Consider the following 19,300-nt stretch of genomic DNA (forward strand, 5'->3'; position numbering starts at 1 on the left):
AAGACTGCTGTCATCGTTTGTCTCTGCTAACAGAGACTCCAGACTGCAGTGTATTACATACACTCAGAGACATCATAGTTATACACAGGAACACCAGACTCTATGGTCAAATACTACGTTTTCGATTTCCGACTGCACTTAAGTTCATATTCACATTCCATGTTTAAGTCTGTCTTTTGCACTCTCCCTCTCTCTGGCATCATTAGAGATAGATAAATAAATATGGCACATTTATTCATTTATTCAATAAATAATTAGCAGCCTCGTGTCTTGATTACAGTGTGGTGGTGTTATCAAAAAGCTCCAACATGCATAAGTATTGTAGAGGAACAGATATTGAAAATAAAACAAATACATTTAAATTTGTAATTGCCGCAAATATTAACTAATGTAGAGAGACACAGAGGTCAGAGTTCATAATAGCTTACACACAGGGCATGTAAACAGCTTGACATATCACTAACTGTATTGCAGCCCTGGAAAAGGGTATTGAAAAATTAAAATGTCCATAATGGATAAACTTACTAAATGTTTTTGCAACTGTAGTAGACTATTTTGTGTAAATCTGATAATTCATAGTTCTATACATCTTAGCTGATCAAATGAACTTCCCTTTGTCTTTCATGTGCATCATCAAACTAACATGTGAATGACTTTCATCCAGGAAGTACCAGAAATGTTAAATTTAGAGGAAAGAAATCCCTATTTATAAAAGACAGTTTCATTAATAACAATAAATTAATATTCAATAATAATAAAAAATAAACCAGAATACAAATTATACGTATGGTGTCCTAAGCTTTCTGGGGTTGGACCCCTAAAATTAATGAATGCTTAATAATCTAGACACCATGACTATTATTCAAGTTGTAATCATCCCACCAAATTCTGTAATCATTACATCTCAAGTTGCAAGCCTGGCTGCATGACCTTAACTGCAGCGAGTCAGTAGGCGAAGCTCCAAGTGTTTGGCTGCACTTTTGGGAAGCTGTCATGTTGTCAATATTTAGTTTGTGTATTTATGTTTGTGTATTTTGTGTATTTAGGATTTTAAAAAATGGTAAAAGTGAGCTTCAAGGTGGAATCAGAAAGATTGTATTTTTTGCTTTGCACAGAGCAGTGCTGCCTCCCTGACTTCTATTCCTCTGTCCTGACAGAAAATAAATTACTTGTGTCTGTTATCAATTGTTATTTATTTTTCTGCTTTTAGCTTCAAAAATCAAGGTGTATATCCTTGTAAAGTAAATATTGCTGGTCTTTGAACAAAACAAACAAATTGAGAATGCAACCTTGGGCTGTTGGAAAATATGATAACACCTTTCCTTATTATTATTATTATTTTTGACATTTTAGAGCTCAATATAAAAAAAACACTGAATTTACAGGGAAAATAGTTAGTAGTTTGGGCAGCAGATGGGTGCATGCTTTCTTAATTTTTTTGGTATCTATCTGTGCATGTGTGTGTTTACATGGGTTTGTGTGTGCAGTATGGAGATGGCAAGAAGCGAAGGAAGCCAAACTACAGCAGTGTGGATCTGTCTGAGGTGGAATGGGAGGACAAGGAGGACGCGGTAAGTCCTAAACTTCATAAAGCACGATTATTACACTCTTCACCCAAGATTTACTTTGTGCTTCTTGCTTCCAGCTGAGAAACGCCATGGTCAACAGGAAGACAGGGACCTTCTCCATGGAGGTGAAGAAGAGTGTCGATAAAGGGGTGAGGAATCTTAATTATCAGACACGCACGAGCACACACAAACAAGAACTTTTGGTCCCCAAAGGATGTGCCAGAGAAAGCAGTCAGCAGGGAGAATCCACTCTGCCAGGGGTTGTTGCACTTGGCACAGTGATGTACAGGATTGACTTGGGGATTTTGTTTTCAGATTTTGTTTGCTCTGCATGCATGGGTGTGTGTCTGTGTGTATGTGTGTGTGTGTGAGTCCCTTATCTCCACAGAGCACATGTTGCTGAATACGGGGGAGAGACAGCAGCCCAGTGATTCTCTTTTACTACTTGCAAATCTAACAGAGAGAGAGAGAGAGAGAGAGAGAGAGAGAGAGAGAGAGAGAGAGAGAGAGAGAGAGAGGCATTCAGGTGCATGCATGAGTGTGTGTGCAATTTCAAAGCTTAGTAAAAATCATTTTACATAACCCTGGTTGGTAAGCATCAATATGTAAATGCACATCTGCACACGCACACACACACACACACAAACACACTCACACACGCTATCACACTGTCACACAGTCAAATGAGCACACATGCATATTCACAATCCTTATCCAAATACTCACACGCTGCAAAAACACATCCATCTGCACAGCCAGGGTGACAGACTGACAACCCAAGCAGGAACTCCCTTCACCACTAGATGGAGCCAGAGTGCAGGGAATGGCATCAGATAACTGCTGTCAGACCATCTGCTGCTTTCTGTAGCATGTAATAGAATGCATTAATCTCTTTTTTTAATTTCAGAAACGTGTCCTGGTGTTGCATAATGATTACTACTACACAGACATCCAGGGGACTCCTTTCAGGTGAGACAACAGCAGACATTTCTGTGCGTGGTGAAAACAAGTCTTAAATGTTTCGGTTTTCCTTCCATGACAAAGCAATGTTGAACCTAAAGTTGTCTTTTGTTAAAAAAAAAACATCCTTTTTTAGTCTCGGGGTAGCTCTCTCCAGAGGCCATGGGAAGTTTTTCTTCAGAGGGAATGTCACAGTGGAGGAAGGTAAAAATCCTCCCTTTTCTGTCTCTGCTTTACTTGCTTTCACTTGTTCACTGTTTGTGTGTGTGTTTGCTTCTAACTCAGCTAACACAGTGAGCCGGTTAGATATATTGACTAGAATATTTATAATTTAAAGACTGAATTTAAAGACACATATTGTGGATAGGTTTTTAACATTAATTGTCATGCTACAGAGTTTTCTTATGTATAAATACCAAGGCATTACTGTATGTGCTTGTTAGAGGGATCTCTAAAAGATCCATATTTAATTAATATTTTCTTGTATTTAATTCAACCTTGCTAAGCAGCTCTGTAGCTGAATTACTGGATTCTTAATTAGTGACTGCAGTCAGCTCTGTCTTTTTAATACCCATGTAAATGTAAAACAATTTGTCTACTCTTGTTAGTTCATTTAAAGCTTGGAGAGCACACAAGCTTTTAATGTGCTCATAGTGCTAAACTTGTGAAGTGTGTGGCCTTTTGTATTTGTATTTTGAAATGCAGGAAGTTTAAAACAATTGAATTAAAAAGAGAGTTTTGTTTAAGAATGCATCAAGCCTAAGATGCTATGACTTCATTTGAAGTTTTCAGGATATACAGTAGATGAAGCCAAGTCAGAAGAGAGTAGTTTTTATTCTAGGGTTTTGCTAGAAAACCTGTTTTAAACCAAGTGGCAACCCTCAAACTATGAAGCCCATGCGGAAGTGTTATAAACTGCAATTCATCAAGAATCCACTTGAGGCTGGCTGCAGAAACACCGGAAACCACATAGACACCAATTCAAAAAAGAGGATCTTTGCAGCATTAATAAACATGTTTACAGCCTGGTTCAAAAAACGGCTTGGCCCTACGTAGCTAATTTCTCTATCAGCACAAACTGTACGGGGGGTGAATTTTTTTGTAACGCGACTGTTCAGAAGATATTAAGATTACTAGTTTTTGACAGACTTGACTCCCAGGCGGGAACACATAGCTGTTGGCTAGGAGGCTCAAACTCTGCCTCTTTACATCACACTCTGCCTGGTTGAGTTCCGCATTTCCAATATGGCTGCCGCCGTCGATTGGCTTCAAAACAGCGCTCAGGAACAGATGGGTGACGTCATGGATACTACGTCCATATTTTATACAGTCTATGTTTTAAACCTATAATTTCAGACTGGATTCACAATGTCTCCTCTCCAAAAACAACATAGCTTATTGTTAAACATACCTATTCTTTCACACAACACATTAAGTTTAGGACGGTGTGTACTGATGCATTGACATGTAAGCTAAATAACATTTTAGTAGCTGGTTGAGCAGTAACTTCATCTCATTTATATTCTTTGAGGTATTTTAAATGAGCAAAAATGTATCACTTTAAATTCTTTCATGTAAATGTTAAATCTTCAAAGTAACTTGTAGCTGTAACTTTAAAATACTGTTAACTTCTAAAAGTAAAATCACCTCTAAAGTATGTTAAACATATGTTAAGTATGGAACAGTGTTTCTTTTTCTTTCTCTTTATTGCTCAAAAGCAGGCACAGGTGTGCACACACAAACAAACACATTCAATAGTAATAAAGTGAAAATGAACCTGGAAACCACAATTGTACAGGAAGTTAAATATTTCTTTAGTGGCTCCTTGTACTTCTTAACGTCTTGACAGTGTGTGTATGTCAGCGCCGGCCTCTGTGTGCCTCTGTGTGTACATGTGTCTATTTTTCTTGTCCAGTCTCATGCATGTTAATATTCATGTGGTGGTCGGTGTGTGTGTGTGTGTCTGTGTGTTTCTCGAAACATGTCCATCATATAGAGACCTCTGAGCATGACTTGGCTCTTCCTGATCTAATCAGACCTGTCACATTCATTCAAAAAACACATTTCTCAACCTTAGTGTGGGTGTGTGTTTTCGAGAGTGTGTGCATTTGAGGTGTAGATGCCTTACCCTATTATTAGGAGTTCATATTGAATGCCTTTGCTTATTCAGTCTGATATATACAGTTCTTATTTTATTACAGGACTTCATGACTTGGAGCATCCGGATGTAGCACTGGCAGACGAATGGTGAGAGATATCCACGCTGCTTTCTTTCCTTGATCTAACTCATCATCATCATCATCATCATCATCATCATCATCAACATCATCGTTTATGCAGACGACAATGTGATCCAAACTAGTTCCAAAAGACCTCCCTGTGTATGAAATCAAATGATATTTTCATGATACAGAAGCAGAATGAGAGGTATTAGATATGTAGGACTTTGTCTTGATGGTTAATGTCACTTAATGACTTGTGGTCACCATGACTCAAAGCCAACACTCGAACACATTGAATGCAACACTTTTCAAACTCATAACTTGTCAAACTAAAAAACGTCTTTTTTGGACTTCAAATTTCATTCATCATGGACGCATTGCAATTCAGAGCTGGCTGAAAGCAACTTGATTATGACATTGTGTGTTGTCGTTGTATTTCAGGACTTACTGCAACACAGACGAGCACCCAGAGCACCGCTACCTGTCCCAGATAGAGGCGATCAAAATGTACCTCAACGGACACGAACCCCACCTACAATGTTAGTTTCACTCATCCCCAAAGTCCAAATCCTCTTGCTCATTGAACAAAGTATTTCTGTGATGTGTTGTTGGTGACAGAAAAATAAATACATTTGTCCTTTTAGGTGACAAGGAGCTGGTTCAGGAGGTCCTATTTGATGCAGTGGTGACCGCCCCTTTGGAGGCCTACTGGACAAGCCTCGTGCTCAATAAGTCTGAGTACGTCATCCCTTCTTCTTTTCCATGTTCTTATCCAAAATCTTAATTCATAGACTGACTTTTAGGGGTAAAGTTAATACTTTCTGAAAGGCTGTTGCGGTGAAAATGCTGCAGACATTAAATGTTAATAACTCCAATAAAAAATCATCGAGGGAAACTAAAAATAGACTGCTCGTAAAGTTGTGTATTTTTTTGACACATTAAACAGGAACTCTGATAAAGGGGTGGAGATAGCCTACCTGGGCACAAGAACAGGCCTCTCCAGAATCAACCTGTTTGTGGTGCCTGATGAGCTTACGAACCAGTAAGACTGCTCAATGCATGATCTATTTTCCTTTTTCTGTATGATTCCATTAATTAAACATGCAACTATTTGTGTTTGCATCCTCTTTGTAATCAACTCCTCTGTTTCTTCTTTGCTTCAAGTGACTTCCTGACAGCCGAAGACAAAGAGGGGGTGTTCAACGCCGATCACTTTCCCCTGTGGTACAAGAGAGCAGCAGAACAAGTCCCTGGAACCTTTGTGTACTCTCTCCCTTTTAACATAGGTTGGTTGTTCATTCAGTTTTCAAGAGGTTATGAAGTCACTTATTACTTTTTCATTCTTTTAGTCGTCTCAGTCGCACTCATAAAAGAAGAGAACAAAATGTCTGTAAGTGAATTGAAATAGAAAGTTGAAAGGAGGCTGTAAATAAAATAAACTCAACACTCACTTGTAATAGAAAGACATATTACAGATTTCCATCACCCCCCTTTTTTCTCTTTCACCCATGTTTCGGTGTGTTTTTTTCTCACGTTGCATCTCTACCTCCCTTTCCTCGCTTATTAATTCTGGGCTGTGTTCTTGTGGACAGGACTGATTGCTGTGGGTTGAAATCAGATATGTTAGCAAAAGGTTCAGCCCTTTCCATAGTGACTTGGCAAGCACACACACACTGACACACATATATGCACACTCACAAAAAGACACACACACACACACAGGCACCTCTAGCATGTGCAGTTTAACTATGTCTCTAAAAAATGGTTCCACCCCCAAAGGGAGAATGTGTTCTCATCCGTCCTCAGCCTCAGGCTTTCCATTAGTGCCGGCTAATACAAGTGATCTGAAAGCCTCTTATTTACTCAGAGGACTTGCCTTGGATGCACTTTTCCTCCCAGGACTGTGGCAGTTAGCTGCAGCCATGAAAAACTACTCTGTGGTATTTTATGTGCTGTATTTCTCTCTCCAACTATCTTGTGGTCAGTTCAGAACTAATATAAAGAATTGTGATATGACTGTGATGTGAACTCTGTGTGCCTGTGTGTGTTTTGTACTTTCATGTGTGTGGCTTAGGATCAGAAAACAAGAGTGTCGTATTGGCCAGCACTGCCATTCAGCTTCTGGATGAGAGGAAATCACCCATAGCTGCGGGTAAGTGGGGACTGGAGTGGCTCTCTTTTTTCTTGCACACTTCTGCACTGACAGGGAGTTAAATATTCTCCTCCTGACGCTGCTATGTGGGCTTTGTTTTCCTGGTCTCAAGCTGTCTGCCCCTCCTGCATTTCTTTTCATTGAAGCATTGAAACATTCACTGCCCCCGTACGCCGACTGTGCTGCTTCTTTTTTTTTTAAATCTATGCCCTTTGCATGAATGCATGCTCAGAAAAAAGGAAAGAGGGGAACAACTGCAGTGTTAATGCCTAAGTATATATTATTAGAAGCCAGTTTCATAAGCACTTTTCATTTTATTTTACCTCTGTGTATATTTAAGGCATATGTGGCCTGGAGGGTTTCATTGTGGTCTGCCTCTTCTCACGTTATGGTGACTCAGAAGCCCGACAATGTCACACCCATATAATGCAACTTGGTGCAATCAGCAAATCGAGGGAAACTGTGCAGCCATTGTTCTGTTAGCCATCAGCTTAGTCGAAAACGAAAGATAAACTGCAAAAAGAATGAAAATGTGAGAAGGATAGTGATATATTTGTATTGTTTTGGAGTTGTCATGGTATTATCTTTAGGAAGATTGGAATATGACATCAATTATATAACACCCAGCTCTCCTGAGGGGCATAAGATGACTTCCAGTAATCATTTATTCCCATTATGTAACTATTGAAATAGTACAGATAAATTCGACAAGTCAAGAAATAGGGTTTTGCTTTTAATTCCCTTGAAGTACGGTGGAAGCAGCTATTTTTGAAGAAATTGGATCATTTGTTACTTCTTGTAATGTGTAAAAATAGGGCTTTTAAATTATCTTTAAATTTCTACTAATTAAATTTTTTATTGCATGTTTGAAACTACATTATTTTTCATTTAAAAACAGTTTTTAAGTCCACATTAACAATATACAGCAACTCTTGCCAGTGTCTTGATTTGAGAATTGTCATACAAATAAATGTTACACCTGCAGTCTGAAACCATGACTTACCATTGAAGACAGCTTCACAGTGCTTGTTCTGTGAAATACTGAATGAGCATCTTCACATTGCACTTCTATGCTTAGCTCGTAGATGGTACCTCAAACTCAAAGCATCTGAATTCTGTCTGTCTGACTTGTCAACTGAGTTGTGTTTGAGTGAAATGTGCCTATCTGAAGAACTGTGGTGTTGTGATTTTCTATTATGGCGGCAGCAGGAAGCAGGAAGACACTGTGGCAGCTGAAGTACAGTGTGCTGAAATGGACAACATAGCACACAATTAAAAAAAAAAAAGTTAGTTTCTGGCTGTGAATGATTAATGCATTAATGCTGACATTTTCTGTAAAATGATATCATATGCACTGGGTTATAGCATATTAAGTGATTATGATATGCAGGAATGTACACTGTAGGTTTGCAGCCAAGTGCTCATCCTCAGGTAGCTCTGCTTCAAGGAAATAATATGTTTGTTGATGTTAGATATTTGTTCAATCATCATTTTTTAGATCTGATCTGCAACTTTCCACCCATGAACTATTTCAGTGGCATATCCTTATTTACAAGGCAACTTGCTTCCCTCAAACTCAAGTACTTGTATTTATCTGAAAGGGTTGGAAGACAGACTTTGCTCTGTGACCCTCTGTGAAGACCCTCAAATTGCATCTTGAAATGGGGTAAGGAGTTTTCGGTAGTTTTGGATTGGCTTTGAAATCTGCTTCAAGAGGATTTGAGGCAGGAGGAGATGCTGTCTTTACATCTTTTTAGAAGTAGATTGAAGGCATTGAAGGAAGATGCAAGAAGTTGTCGAAGTTTTGACTAATGAATCTCCTCTGTGACTGATGTTGGGATGTTGGGATGTCGACCAGTGATGGTGATTGTTATGTGTTGTATGTTTTTCGCTTTGTTTAAATGCGCTGCTGCCTGTCTTGCTGCCTGACACTCCTGCAAAACAGATTCTTAATCTCAGTGAGGCTTTTCTGAGTTGCATAAGTTTTATAGGAAATAGAAAAATATATATATTTCTACATTGATTTAGTAATCACACATAGAAAATGTCTTGAAATGCATTTAAGTAATTTGACTCTGGTTCAGCATATCTCATGAAGAGTATTGCAATCCTTCCTCCACCCAAAACAGGATAATTGTCAAGCACAATTTTTTACTACAATTTTAAAACTCCCTCTGATTAGTGTCTTTGTTAGAGCTTCAGTCAAAAGATGGCAGCTGGTGATGCCACTAGAGAATTTGGGGAATACATCATCTGCACAGAGGAAAGGAAACACGGTGAAAGGTGAAAGAGGAGAATCTTGTGGAAACAGCGATTGTATGAGAGAAGAAATAAAAGGGCACAGAGAGAGAAATTATTTCACGGTGCCTGGATGCGTTGACATGAAAGCACTGCATTGTGGGTACTCTTGGCCTGGGGGAAACCACTGGAGCAGAAGGACAGAGATGGGAGAATCTGTGCAGTGCCACTGCACACATACCCACAGATTATGCATCAGATTTGTATCAGCGTGGTACACAAGCAGCCCACAGTTTACACCAGCCCACAGAATTATTGGACCCCTCTGACTTGATGACTTTTGTTAGAATTATTCTCTTAAACCCTGTTGAGCAGCAATCCAGATGACTAAAGAATATCTTATCAATTCATTGGTTGCTGATATACAGTAATGATGATCACGCTCATCAGATCAGGGGATGTCAGTAAGGATGATTTTATATAAGAGAGTCAGATGGGAGGAGAGATGTAGGCTGGAATGCAAATTTAGCGTGGGCCGGTTAGGGCCAGTTTTCACTGCCCTGCGCTCCACTGAGCTGTAGACTTGTGAATACGCTAATACACTAACTTAACAGGACAGGCTGATGACATCACACACCATGGGCCCTGCAGACATCTCTTGAGTCACAATGTTGCTGTGTGTGCACGGACAAGCACGCGTGTGTGTGTCAGTGTTTGTAGTCACATCCTGAGCCGCGTGCAGAATGTCTGCTGCAGTAAACACACAGAAATTAAACTCAGGTCAGGGATTAAGACCATAGGCATCTGTTTACATTTATGTGCATCCAGACTGCACAGATTAAGATACAGATCACTGCTGATGGCAAATTATTGACACATTATTAATTATAATAACGGATGTTTGTTATGGACACAGCGAGTTACATTTTTTAATGTAGTCTGGAATATTACCAGAATCTTGTCTATGATAATTCACCTACAAGAGACACATATCAGGTTCATCATTCATTTGACAGTGTGCTGTGCAATATGCTAGAATGATCTTATTATAGCACAATTAATCCACATGAAAACAATTTTAAAAATCAATGACATTTGTTCCATACAAATGACAATATGCTGTCATAGATACAAAAATATGTTAAAATGATTCACAAGTGTGCAGGGGCATGTCCAGGCTTGTTTGACTGAATTATGCAGGGGTGGCATGAAGTCTGAATACACACACCAAGAAATAGATTGTATTTACCATTTCAAAAGTTATATTTTTTGGTGGCATTTTCACTTTTTATTGATAGGAGAGACAGGACATGAAGGGAGTAGAGAGCGGAGGAAGACATGCAGCAAGTGTTCAAGGCCGGGAGTCGAACCCGCTGGGATGAGGACTATAGCCTCTGTATATGAGGAGGAAGCTTAGACTGCTAGCCCAATGGTGCCTGTTTTCATTTTTTCCCCACTAATCATATCTATGTTAACCACTGTTATTGTAGTTTAAAACTATATGACACATATGTTATATTCTACAATTCTACCATTTCATTTAGCAGACGCTTTTGTCCAAAGCGACGTACAACACAAGCAAGAATTTAGACTGGAGGGAAAAACCTTTGTAAGAGCGACAAAGTGCTTCAAGTTGATTGGCCACAGGTTCTGCTATCTAGTGCCAGAAGAAGTGCCAGTTTTTTTTAATGTAGCCACAGCTAATCATAACAAATAATTCAAGTCAACAATATCGTTCAACATTCAACAGAATTCAATATTCAGGGCTAGATATTCAATAACAGCTGGGTTTTTAGACCTTCTGATGAATTCAACCCCTGAGGAAAAAGATGAGAAGGGTCAGGTTAAGTGCCTAAGTGTTCCCTGAACAGTTGAGTCTTCAGACGTCTCTTAAAAGTAGAAATGGACTCTGCTGATCGTAAGGAGTATTATGGTGAAATATGTATTTTATTTCACCAAAATATCTCATCAGGTCATTTTCAATGTTGATAGAAATATTCCTATGTTTAGTTTTTAACTTTCAAAAATGACACAACAGAAAAGCAACATATCAATCTTTAAGGGTTCACAAAGATGAAAAATGCCCAAAGAATGGACAAAAGAAGCAATAGATGTATAGACAACTTTTCTGTAACATTGCCAATAAAGGTATTTTTGACAGACGGACAGTGCACAGTATGCTTGAAATATCTAATGGACTGATGCCTTTACACACCTGTCTTTAGAAATAGATGTGCAGTGTATTTTTCTGTCATTTAAAGTAGCAGCACAAGAAAAAGTTTACATTTAAATGTAAAAGAAAGCTCCTTGCGACACAGTCCAAATAGTTGATTTTAACATTAGTCCTGCCTCTGACATCCTTGAAGACTTTGGAGTGGCACTGGTGGTGGCCACTCAGATTTCTAAAGGTGACCCATGCAACCCCTGCCCACTCCTCTGGACATGCCCCTGCAGGTGTAACATTATTTGAGGAATTAAGTATTTCCTATGATATCCCAATAGAAATATGTGTTTTATTTCACCAAAATATCTCATCAGGTCATTTTCAATGTTGATAGCAACTTATAGACATTTTAATTTAAATCCCTGACCTTTTTCTTCTCTCATCCCAGAAATTGTAAGACTGCAGAAAACGAAATCAGTCACAAACTGAGTTGATATTTATATTCGTTTTGGTTTAAATGTCACCCCACGGTGGAAAAATGCATATTCCAAGTACTTTTGTAGAAAGGTTTTTTGTCTTTCACAAATACTTCCTCCATTTCAGGTCAACTGTTTTCTTTTATTTTATATAATACATACTGAAGGACAAGACTACCATAAGTTGTCAGCATTAAATCACAAACAAGACTCTCAAAAACTGTAGATCTAAAAGTGACTGTGTGGTTGTGTGCAGCAGGATGGTAATTCAGACTTGCTTACCTGTAAAGTCATAGAAAAAAACAACAAGGCAGAGTCCAGGCTTTTGCTGTTGTTTTCTTTTTTAGTTTGTTTCATTATTGCTTCAGCGAATATCCCGTCTTCTCTTCAGCCATCACAAAAATATCCTTTAAGAAAAACATATTTCCTCTTCAAAACTATATCACATTATTAGGCACGAACTCTTAAAATCTCTATAAATATGTGCTTACAGTAAACATTTCCCAACACACAAAATGAATCACGGACACAAACACTCAAGACTGCTCTCATTCTCTCCAACAATGATACAGAAAGTTAGACAGAACTTAACTGACAGCAGCTGCCAACTATGAGTTTTCAAAATGACCTCAAAAGACAACCAAACGTGGAAATATAATTTTCTAAATAGAGCTTCACTATTAGACCTACAAAGACACAGTTATAAATATATAGCAATTTGTTCATATCTGTGATATGCATTTCTCAGACAAAACGGAATTGATTCCTTTTGGATTCTTTGGCCTGTCCCTTGAACCCGCATACAGCAGAGGATACTCTTCATATCAATGCATAGTCAAATACCTGTGGAAGTTAGCTACCAGAGTCTCAGACAGGAGGTGAACACGCACACACACTCACTCATGTAAAGAATCTCACTCTCTCTGACTCACAAACACACACATGGCATCCACAGAGGAAAAGGTTAAAGGGTTGAGGCCCAGGTTGTAAGTCAAGGGTCCTTGTTATCGTCTCCTAAGCGATAGCATTCTCCAGTGGTTCCTTCTCATCAGCTTTGTTATGACCCGCCCCCCGTGCTGCTGCTGCCAACTCCTCGTTCTTCTTCAGCTCCCGCTGGTATTTGGCCATGATCGCTGCGTAGGCACAGCCGTACACTGCTGCAGCCAGCATCATCAGACACACAATCCCACACACCACGCCCGTGATAATCACTGTGGCGATGGCGTGGCGCAGGTTGACAGGCCGAGGCCTCTGTTTAGGTTCACACTCTGGCAAACCCCCTCCACCTCCTATTCCTACTCCTCCGCCTCCTCCTCCTCCTCCTACTCCACCGGTGAAACCCTCCCCCATTGCTATGGGGACGTGGAGAGCGTGGCTGGAGGGGTGAGCATGGTTGCCATGGGTGTGGCCTCTCAGCAGCCTCTCAGACTCCAGGTGGTGGATGTTAGCGAACAGGTAGTGGTAGCTTGTGGTCATGCAGGCATGGAAGAGCTGATAGGGGACTTTCTGCAGGTCTCTGTCTCTCATATCTTCAGGCTGCGAGCAGAGCACCTCATCCACCACTCCTCCTTGGGATCAGAGTTATATATCTTAGTTAGATCAGAGAGGATGGTTCAAAAATAGACTGGGTTAGGATGGATAAGGGATGGGAGGTTGCGCAATAAATCGCAGTTTCACCCTTATAGCAATTTGAGCATTCACATAAATCTGAATAAATCACAATGAATAAGAAAAATTAGAAGCATGCTCTCTCTCTCACTCATCATTGGTTCACTTTCACTTTCAGGTAGGGGCCTTGTTGTAATGGCCATGCTTTCATTCTATAAAGTGATGCAGTCAGATGAAGCTCAAGCTAACTTTAGCTACCCTCAGATTAGTGGGTGAAAAGAAGCTTTATGGATTTGTTTCATGGAGGGACATGTCGCCTGTACACACCTGTATCATGTAAACCATGAAGAACAGCAGGCAGATATGGAAACTGTGAGTCATGGCTGATATAATCTCTTAAGTATAGGTTTGTTTATCAGACTTCATATCCTTATTGTGACATTAAACAATGTAATTGGATAACGCATATTTTTCTCTTACTCTCTGGGTCTAACAGGGGGCAACTACCTGCTTGCTTCTACTGTTAGAGGCCATAACGTTAAGTCTAAGCTAAGCCATTACTTAAGATAAGGTGTAGCAGTTTTTTTTAAATGTTCTGTATAAGTCAGGGTGATTAAAACAGTTCTATAAACAAACACTGAGCCTTAACTTTCTGCTTCATAGCTGCACTCTTTGTCATGTTAACACCTTTATTATTCTTCTCTCTTGATTTCCTTGGTAAGCTGTGTCTCTTTTTCCCTGCTTGATTAATCACTGGCTCTCTAGTAAGCACACATCCTTTTATCTGAGTCCATTGTTCTGTTTCGCAGTAATTAGAATTTTCAGCCTCCAAGACGAAAGCCGTGTCAGAGTACCACGGGCATGTAGGCGGGCCAGCCAACTCCAAGCGAGCCTAGCTTTCAGTGTACAGTGGTTATTTGTTATCTAATGCTGGGGTTGGTCTTGCATGGAAAATTATGTAGCTTGCAATTTAACTCTAAATTGCCTGACTACAATTTATATCTGTGGCTGTAGAGAACACTACAGTTTTTATAGCAAAGAATGTTTAAGATAAACATTTTCTGGCGATTTTTATGACAACATTTTTATTTTTGCTAGGCTTTGAGATCAGGCGATGTCAGAAACCAACAGTCACATTAAATACTTATATTAATATTGAAAGCCAGACATCATTTTATACAGGTTTAGCATGTGTGTGGTCACCCTTAAAATAGAATTCATCCAATGTTACCCGTTGTATAACATCCAAAATAACCTACATTCCTTCTAAAGCTATAGAGAAAATAACATGGGACACACACACACACTCGTTCCACCATCTTTAATAACTGGACAGACCTTTAAGCCAGGTCTTAACTCCACTCTGTCAATCTCTTTGAGGTCAAAATATTTAAACATTAAATCAATTTGGGGTTAGTGTATTTTAATCTCTGAAAGAAGCTCCACTTTCATTGTATAAACTGGCCGCACAGTCCTGCCATTTCTATTCTTGTACGCAACTGGGTTATTTACTTGTTTTAAAAGGTCAATATTATCATAATAAAACATCACCAGAATTTAATACACAGCAGGATAGGTTTGGAGTTGGATGAATATTTGAATGTTAGAGCGCTCTGCAGCCAAAGGTACTAGAGGTCTTACCTTTAAAGAGGTATGTCTCCATCCAGAGTTTGAGGCCTATTAACTGGCAGTCACACCTCCAGGGGTTGCCTCGTAGTGTGAGGCTGTCCAGGCGAGTCAGGGCCTCCAACAGGGAGCGGTCTATTCGTGTTAGCCTGTTGTGCGCCAGCCCTAGGTGGCTAAGGTTCCTTAAACTGTCCCCCATGGATGCAGACAAACCCCACAGGCTGGAGTGAAGGATACGGTATGGAAACAAGACAAAACAAATTGAGTTATGTGTGATGAGGGAAGAATAAACGTAATCTAGTTACAGTTTTGTGTCCTAACCTGTTATGCGAGAGGTCGAGGTGTGAAAGCGAGCGAATAGGTCCGAGCAACCGCTTGTCGAGCTCTCTAAGGCTGTTGTGGGCCAGGCTGAGGCGCTGTAGACTTCGAAGACCCAACAGAGCAGTCGGTGAAACTGATGTTATAGAGTTATTAGACAGATCAAGAACACGAACTAGCGGTATTTCTCGGAAAGCCATGGATCCCAGACCCCTGATGCGGTTATCTTGAAGATGCAGTTCTTGGGTGTCTGGATGCAGTCGTCGAGGGATGTCATATAGGCCTCGACCCCGGCAGTCCACTACTTTAGTGTTGCTGTTACAGCTACACTCCTTTGGACAGGCATGTAATGAAGGCAAGAGGGAGAGGAGGGCACACACCAGTACCGCTGTGAAGACAGGGAGACAGAATGTTGGATCAGATACACATGATAAATGTTGTTCTTCTAAAGAGCACTTCTTTCAACTGTCACAGTCTTCTACTATCATCATGATCGCGAAAAAATAATGTGACTCAAAATTTGAGGTACTCTGGTACTAATATCAGAACAGTGTCTGATATCTTTACTTCTTTATTTATTAGGATCCCCATTAGCTTCCACAGTGTGGTTGCTAGTCTTCCTGGGGACCACACAACAAAACTATTATTTAAAATCACACATTATCCACAAAACAAAGATGCAATAGCAGCCAATTATAAAAAACAAGAATTAAAAATGAAAAATAAACTAAGTATCTGAGCAAATAATCGATGAGTAGCATTAAACTACAAAATAATCGAAACAAAAACAAAATTGTCACAAACACATGGCACCAAAAATTAATAAAACAAAGACTTTCAAAACAGTGATTATATAATAACATCTATGAGGAATTCATCAGCATTTTTTTAAGTGACTTTTTAAAAGAAAATCTGTTTGATTGATTGATACAGACATCATTAATGACATTGGCTTTCAAAACAGTAGAATGATGTTTGGTAAGTTCAGTGCTCAATGCATTGATCAGATACCAATTAGCCACCAAAATCAACAGATTAGAAGTTAATAATGACACGCTACAAACATGTGTTAGCTTATGTTAGCCAGAGCTAGCAAAAATAACAGTATTATGTACGTTTCTTTGTACATATTGTTTGACCAATCCTTTGTTTAGCAAATAAAAAGTACAAGAAAAAAAGTGTTTAAAAAGAGTTCTTGCAGTTGACTCAGTTGGTGCTTTTCTTCATCTAACAAACAAGAAAGTAAACTTTTCTAATATGCCGACTCCCACCTCCCACCCTCCCTTAGACAGTGGCCCCTGGTGACTCCACCAGAGCCTCATAACCCTTCACCCACACTCCACCCACACATAAATCCATATACAGCAGAAATTGGGTGTCTGATTCCCTTTGAGATGACTCCACATGTCCATTTCTCCTGGAACATTACAGCAGTATTTATAGCACTGGCTGGACTGGCTCGAGGCTGGATGAAATGAATCTCAGACCCGAGCCTGCTCATGCAACTAGCTGGCTGGTTACGCATAGATCTTGAGCACATAGATTAAGCTACAGCATGTGCATCTTCATAGGCACAGCTACAGCGTTAAGCTAATTGTCCTAATTAAGAATGTTTGAATTTTCGTTCTTATTGAGCAGCGTACAAGATTCTGCCTAAGTTATGCCTTTGTGAAAAGGCACTTGTTATGATTATATAAGCCTATTTCTTGAATCATAATAGAACTTTGCAGCTAATACTGATCATAAAACTGTTAATGCCTCATGACAGCGTTATTTTATTGTAGGCAGGATTGAATTCATGAATATCTCAACTCACATATGCTGTTTTTGCAGTGTATTCTGATGTTCAGGTTTAGAAATAATCACACACAGCTGCTCCCAGGTCTAAGCTCAGGTGCTGGTTTGGTACTTTGGCAGTGTTGTTTTTATAAAATCATGTTGCTCAGTTTAACAAAAAAACATAAGCACATGGCTTGGTTGAGATTCAGTGCACTGCATTCAACGCTCTGAGCTAATTCCATCTTTTTGAGTGAATAAGAGTGTGTGTATGCAAGGATGCCTTCAATCACGTGCTCGCACATGTGTGCACTTACTAATATACGTACAACGCTTACATGGACGCATATGATCAGTAGAGCGTTGCAACAGCAGCTCTAGAACGAGGTCAACACAGGGGAATAGCTCGTTCTCTGATGTGTCTCTCTAGCTCGAAGTACACACGGAGAAGCTTGTAAGGACGTGCGCACACACAACCTACTGCAAGTGCCACTTAGAGTCAGCATTGTACCAGTGTCAATGACACCCAGAGGGAAAGCTCATGCGCAGCCATGAACATAAAAGTCTGAGTGTTAAGCTGACATGTATGTTGCATTTAAGTGTTATAAATCAGAAAAAGAACTGCAGCTTTTGAATCTTAGTTATACAACAGTTTCAACACCATAACAGCCTCAGCAGCTGATGCCATCCCACCCAACCTTCTATATCTACACACACACACACACACACACACACACACACACACACACACACACACACACACACACACACACACACACACACTCACACAAATGCACTCTTGTTTATATTCTTCCCAGCAGTAGATCTCATACCTCTCATTTCTGCCAGTCGTCTTTTGGCCACTCTCATTCAATCTCTTTGTAGCTTCCTTCTTGGATTCTAGTGGCTGTCATTGGTTGATGATCCATCAGCCATCAGTGAGGTTGAGTTGTCCTGGCTCTCACGGTCATAGGTCACAGAAATACAAGAGGCCAAATCAGCAGCAGCAGAAACCTGTGATGCCTTCAGGATCCCAAACCCTGCCTGCACAGTCAAGAAACCCCATCAGAGCGAGCCGATCAGAGCACAGAGCTTACTGCCTGCCAGCCAGCCAGTGTGGGAATCACTGGAGTTAGGAAGCTCTGCCTTTCTCTCTCTCTCTCTCTTTCTTTTTTTCCTCTCTCTCTCCCTCTCACTATCTCTCTATCTAGCCCTCTCAGTGTCTCTCAACCCTCTCTTGTATTTTTCTCCATGCTGTTTTTCTTCTGCATATTCTCTTCCTTTATTGTATTTTATGTCTAATCCTTTGTCAAATCCCAAAACAACACCCTGACCTCTCTGTATATCTCCCTCTATCTCTCTCTCTCTCTTTCTGTTTTGCTTGTTCGCTCTCCCTGTCCCCAGTTGTATTTAGTGAGTGTGACGGTGTGTCATCTCCCAGCGGACAGCTGTGCCTCTTAAATCACACACATACACGTTAGCTGACACTCACGTTCCCCTTCTATCGCTCTGCCAAGGCGGTTAAACAAGAAGACAAAATTAGATCTGGATAGCGATGTGTCTACACAAGTACGCAAACACTTCGACTCGCAGCGTGGACGCCCCTCGCTGTGGCATGCATTGATGATATTATTCATGAGCTGCAGGGCTGAAGGGCTGGCAGAACACGCCCCCAGCACAGCAACACGGAACGCACGAATGCACATATACACAAGCACACACGCACACAGTAGGATATTAAGCTGTTGCAGTGAATATACATGGTTTTATTTTTTCCTTGCCCGTAAATGGATTGACTGTTAAGCTTATATGAGCTCATGGGTCATTTGAAGGAGAAGCAAAAAATGAACAAAGCAAGAGACCGAGAGAAATTAATGATCGAATCATTCTTAACGATAGGTATGATTACGCTTACAAGTCGACCTTGGCTTGTTGTACCCTGTCTTGAGTTTGCCCTCCTGTCCATTCATATTTATATCCTTTCTTCTGCTGAAGGGCATGACAATTATTTTCATTCTGTCATACACAGCAAGAGCTGCAGTCAATACATGTCACCAGTTTAGATTTAAAAGACTCATTGTAGTAATTGTGTGAAGAGATCAGCCTTGAGCAATGAATGCCACATCAAGGTGCTTTAACTGCACACACAGGGGCATGCACCTGCACTCACACACTAACATAGACACACTCAC

General features: G+C 40.0%; 2 protein-coding genes across 3 annotated transcripts in view; one reads left to right on the forward strand and one right to left on the reverse strand.

Annotated features, from left to right (window-relative positions):
* Nucleotides 1–19,300, forward strand: part of cacna2d3a (calcium channel, voltage-dependent, alpha 2/delta subunit 3a) — a 142,696-nt gene that overhangs the window by 100,508 nt on the left and 22,888 nt on the right. For both annotated transcript variants that reach the window (XM_034696830.1, XM_034696831.1), the window contains exons 16-25: nucleotides 1,488–1,571; nucleotides 1,646–1,717; nucleotides 2,476–2,537; nucleotides 2,665–2,732; nucleotides 4,730–4,775; nucleotides 5,192–5,289; nucleotides 5,395–5,488; nucleotides 5,697–5,792; nucleotides 5,915–6,036; nucleotides 6,825–6,902. In XM_034696830.1, coding sequence (XP_034552721.1) covers nucleotides 1,488–1,571; nucleotides 1,646–1,717; nucleotides 2,476–2,537; nucleotides 2,665–2,732; nucleotides 4,730–4,775; nucleotides 5,192–5,289; nucleotides 5,395–5,488; nucleotides 5,697–5,792; nucleotides 5,915–6,036; nucleotides 6,825–6,902 — 820 coding nt within the window. The remainder of the gene's footprint in view (nucleotides 1–1,487; nucleotides 1,572–1,645; nucleotides 1,718–2,475; nucleotides 2,538–2,664; nucleotides 2,733–4,729; nucleotides 4,776–5,191; nucleotides 5,290–5,394; nucleotides 5,489–5,696; nucleotides 5,793–5,914; nucleotides 6,037–6,824; nucleotides 6,903–19,300) is intronic.
* Nucleotides 11,973–17,978, reverse strand: LOC117822159 (leucine-rich repeat and transmembrane domain-containing protein 1). Its single transcript, XM_034696832.1, has 4 exons — nucleotides 17,942–17,978; nucleotides 15,336–15,720; nucleotides 15,030–15,235; nucleotides 11,973–13,348 (listed from the first exon to the last, which is right to left on the reverse strand). The coding sequence occupies exons 1-4, from the start codon at nucleotides 17,976–17,978 to the stop codon at nucleotides 12,795–12,797; spliced, it is 1,182 nt and encodes a 393-aa protein (XP_034552723.1). The 3' UTR covers nucleotides 11,973–12,794.

This window comes from Notolabrus celidotus, chromosome 11 (genome assembly GCF_009762535.1).
Source record: "Notolabrus celidotus isolate fNotCel1 chromosome 11, fNotCel1.pri, whole genome shotgun sequence".
Taxonomy (NCBI): Eukaryota; Metazoa; Chordata; class Actinopteri; order Labriformes; family Labridae; genus Notolabrus; species Notolabrus celidotus.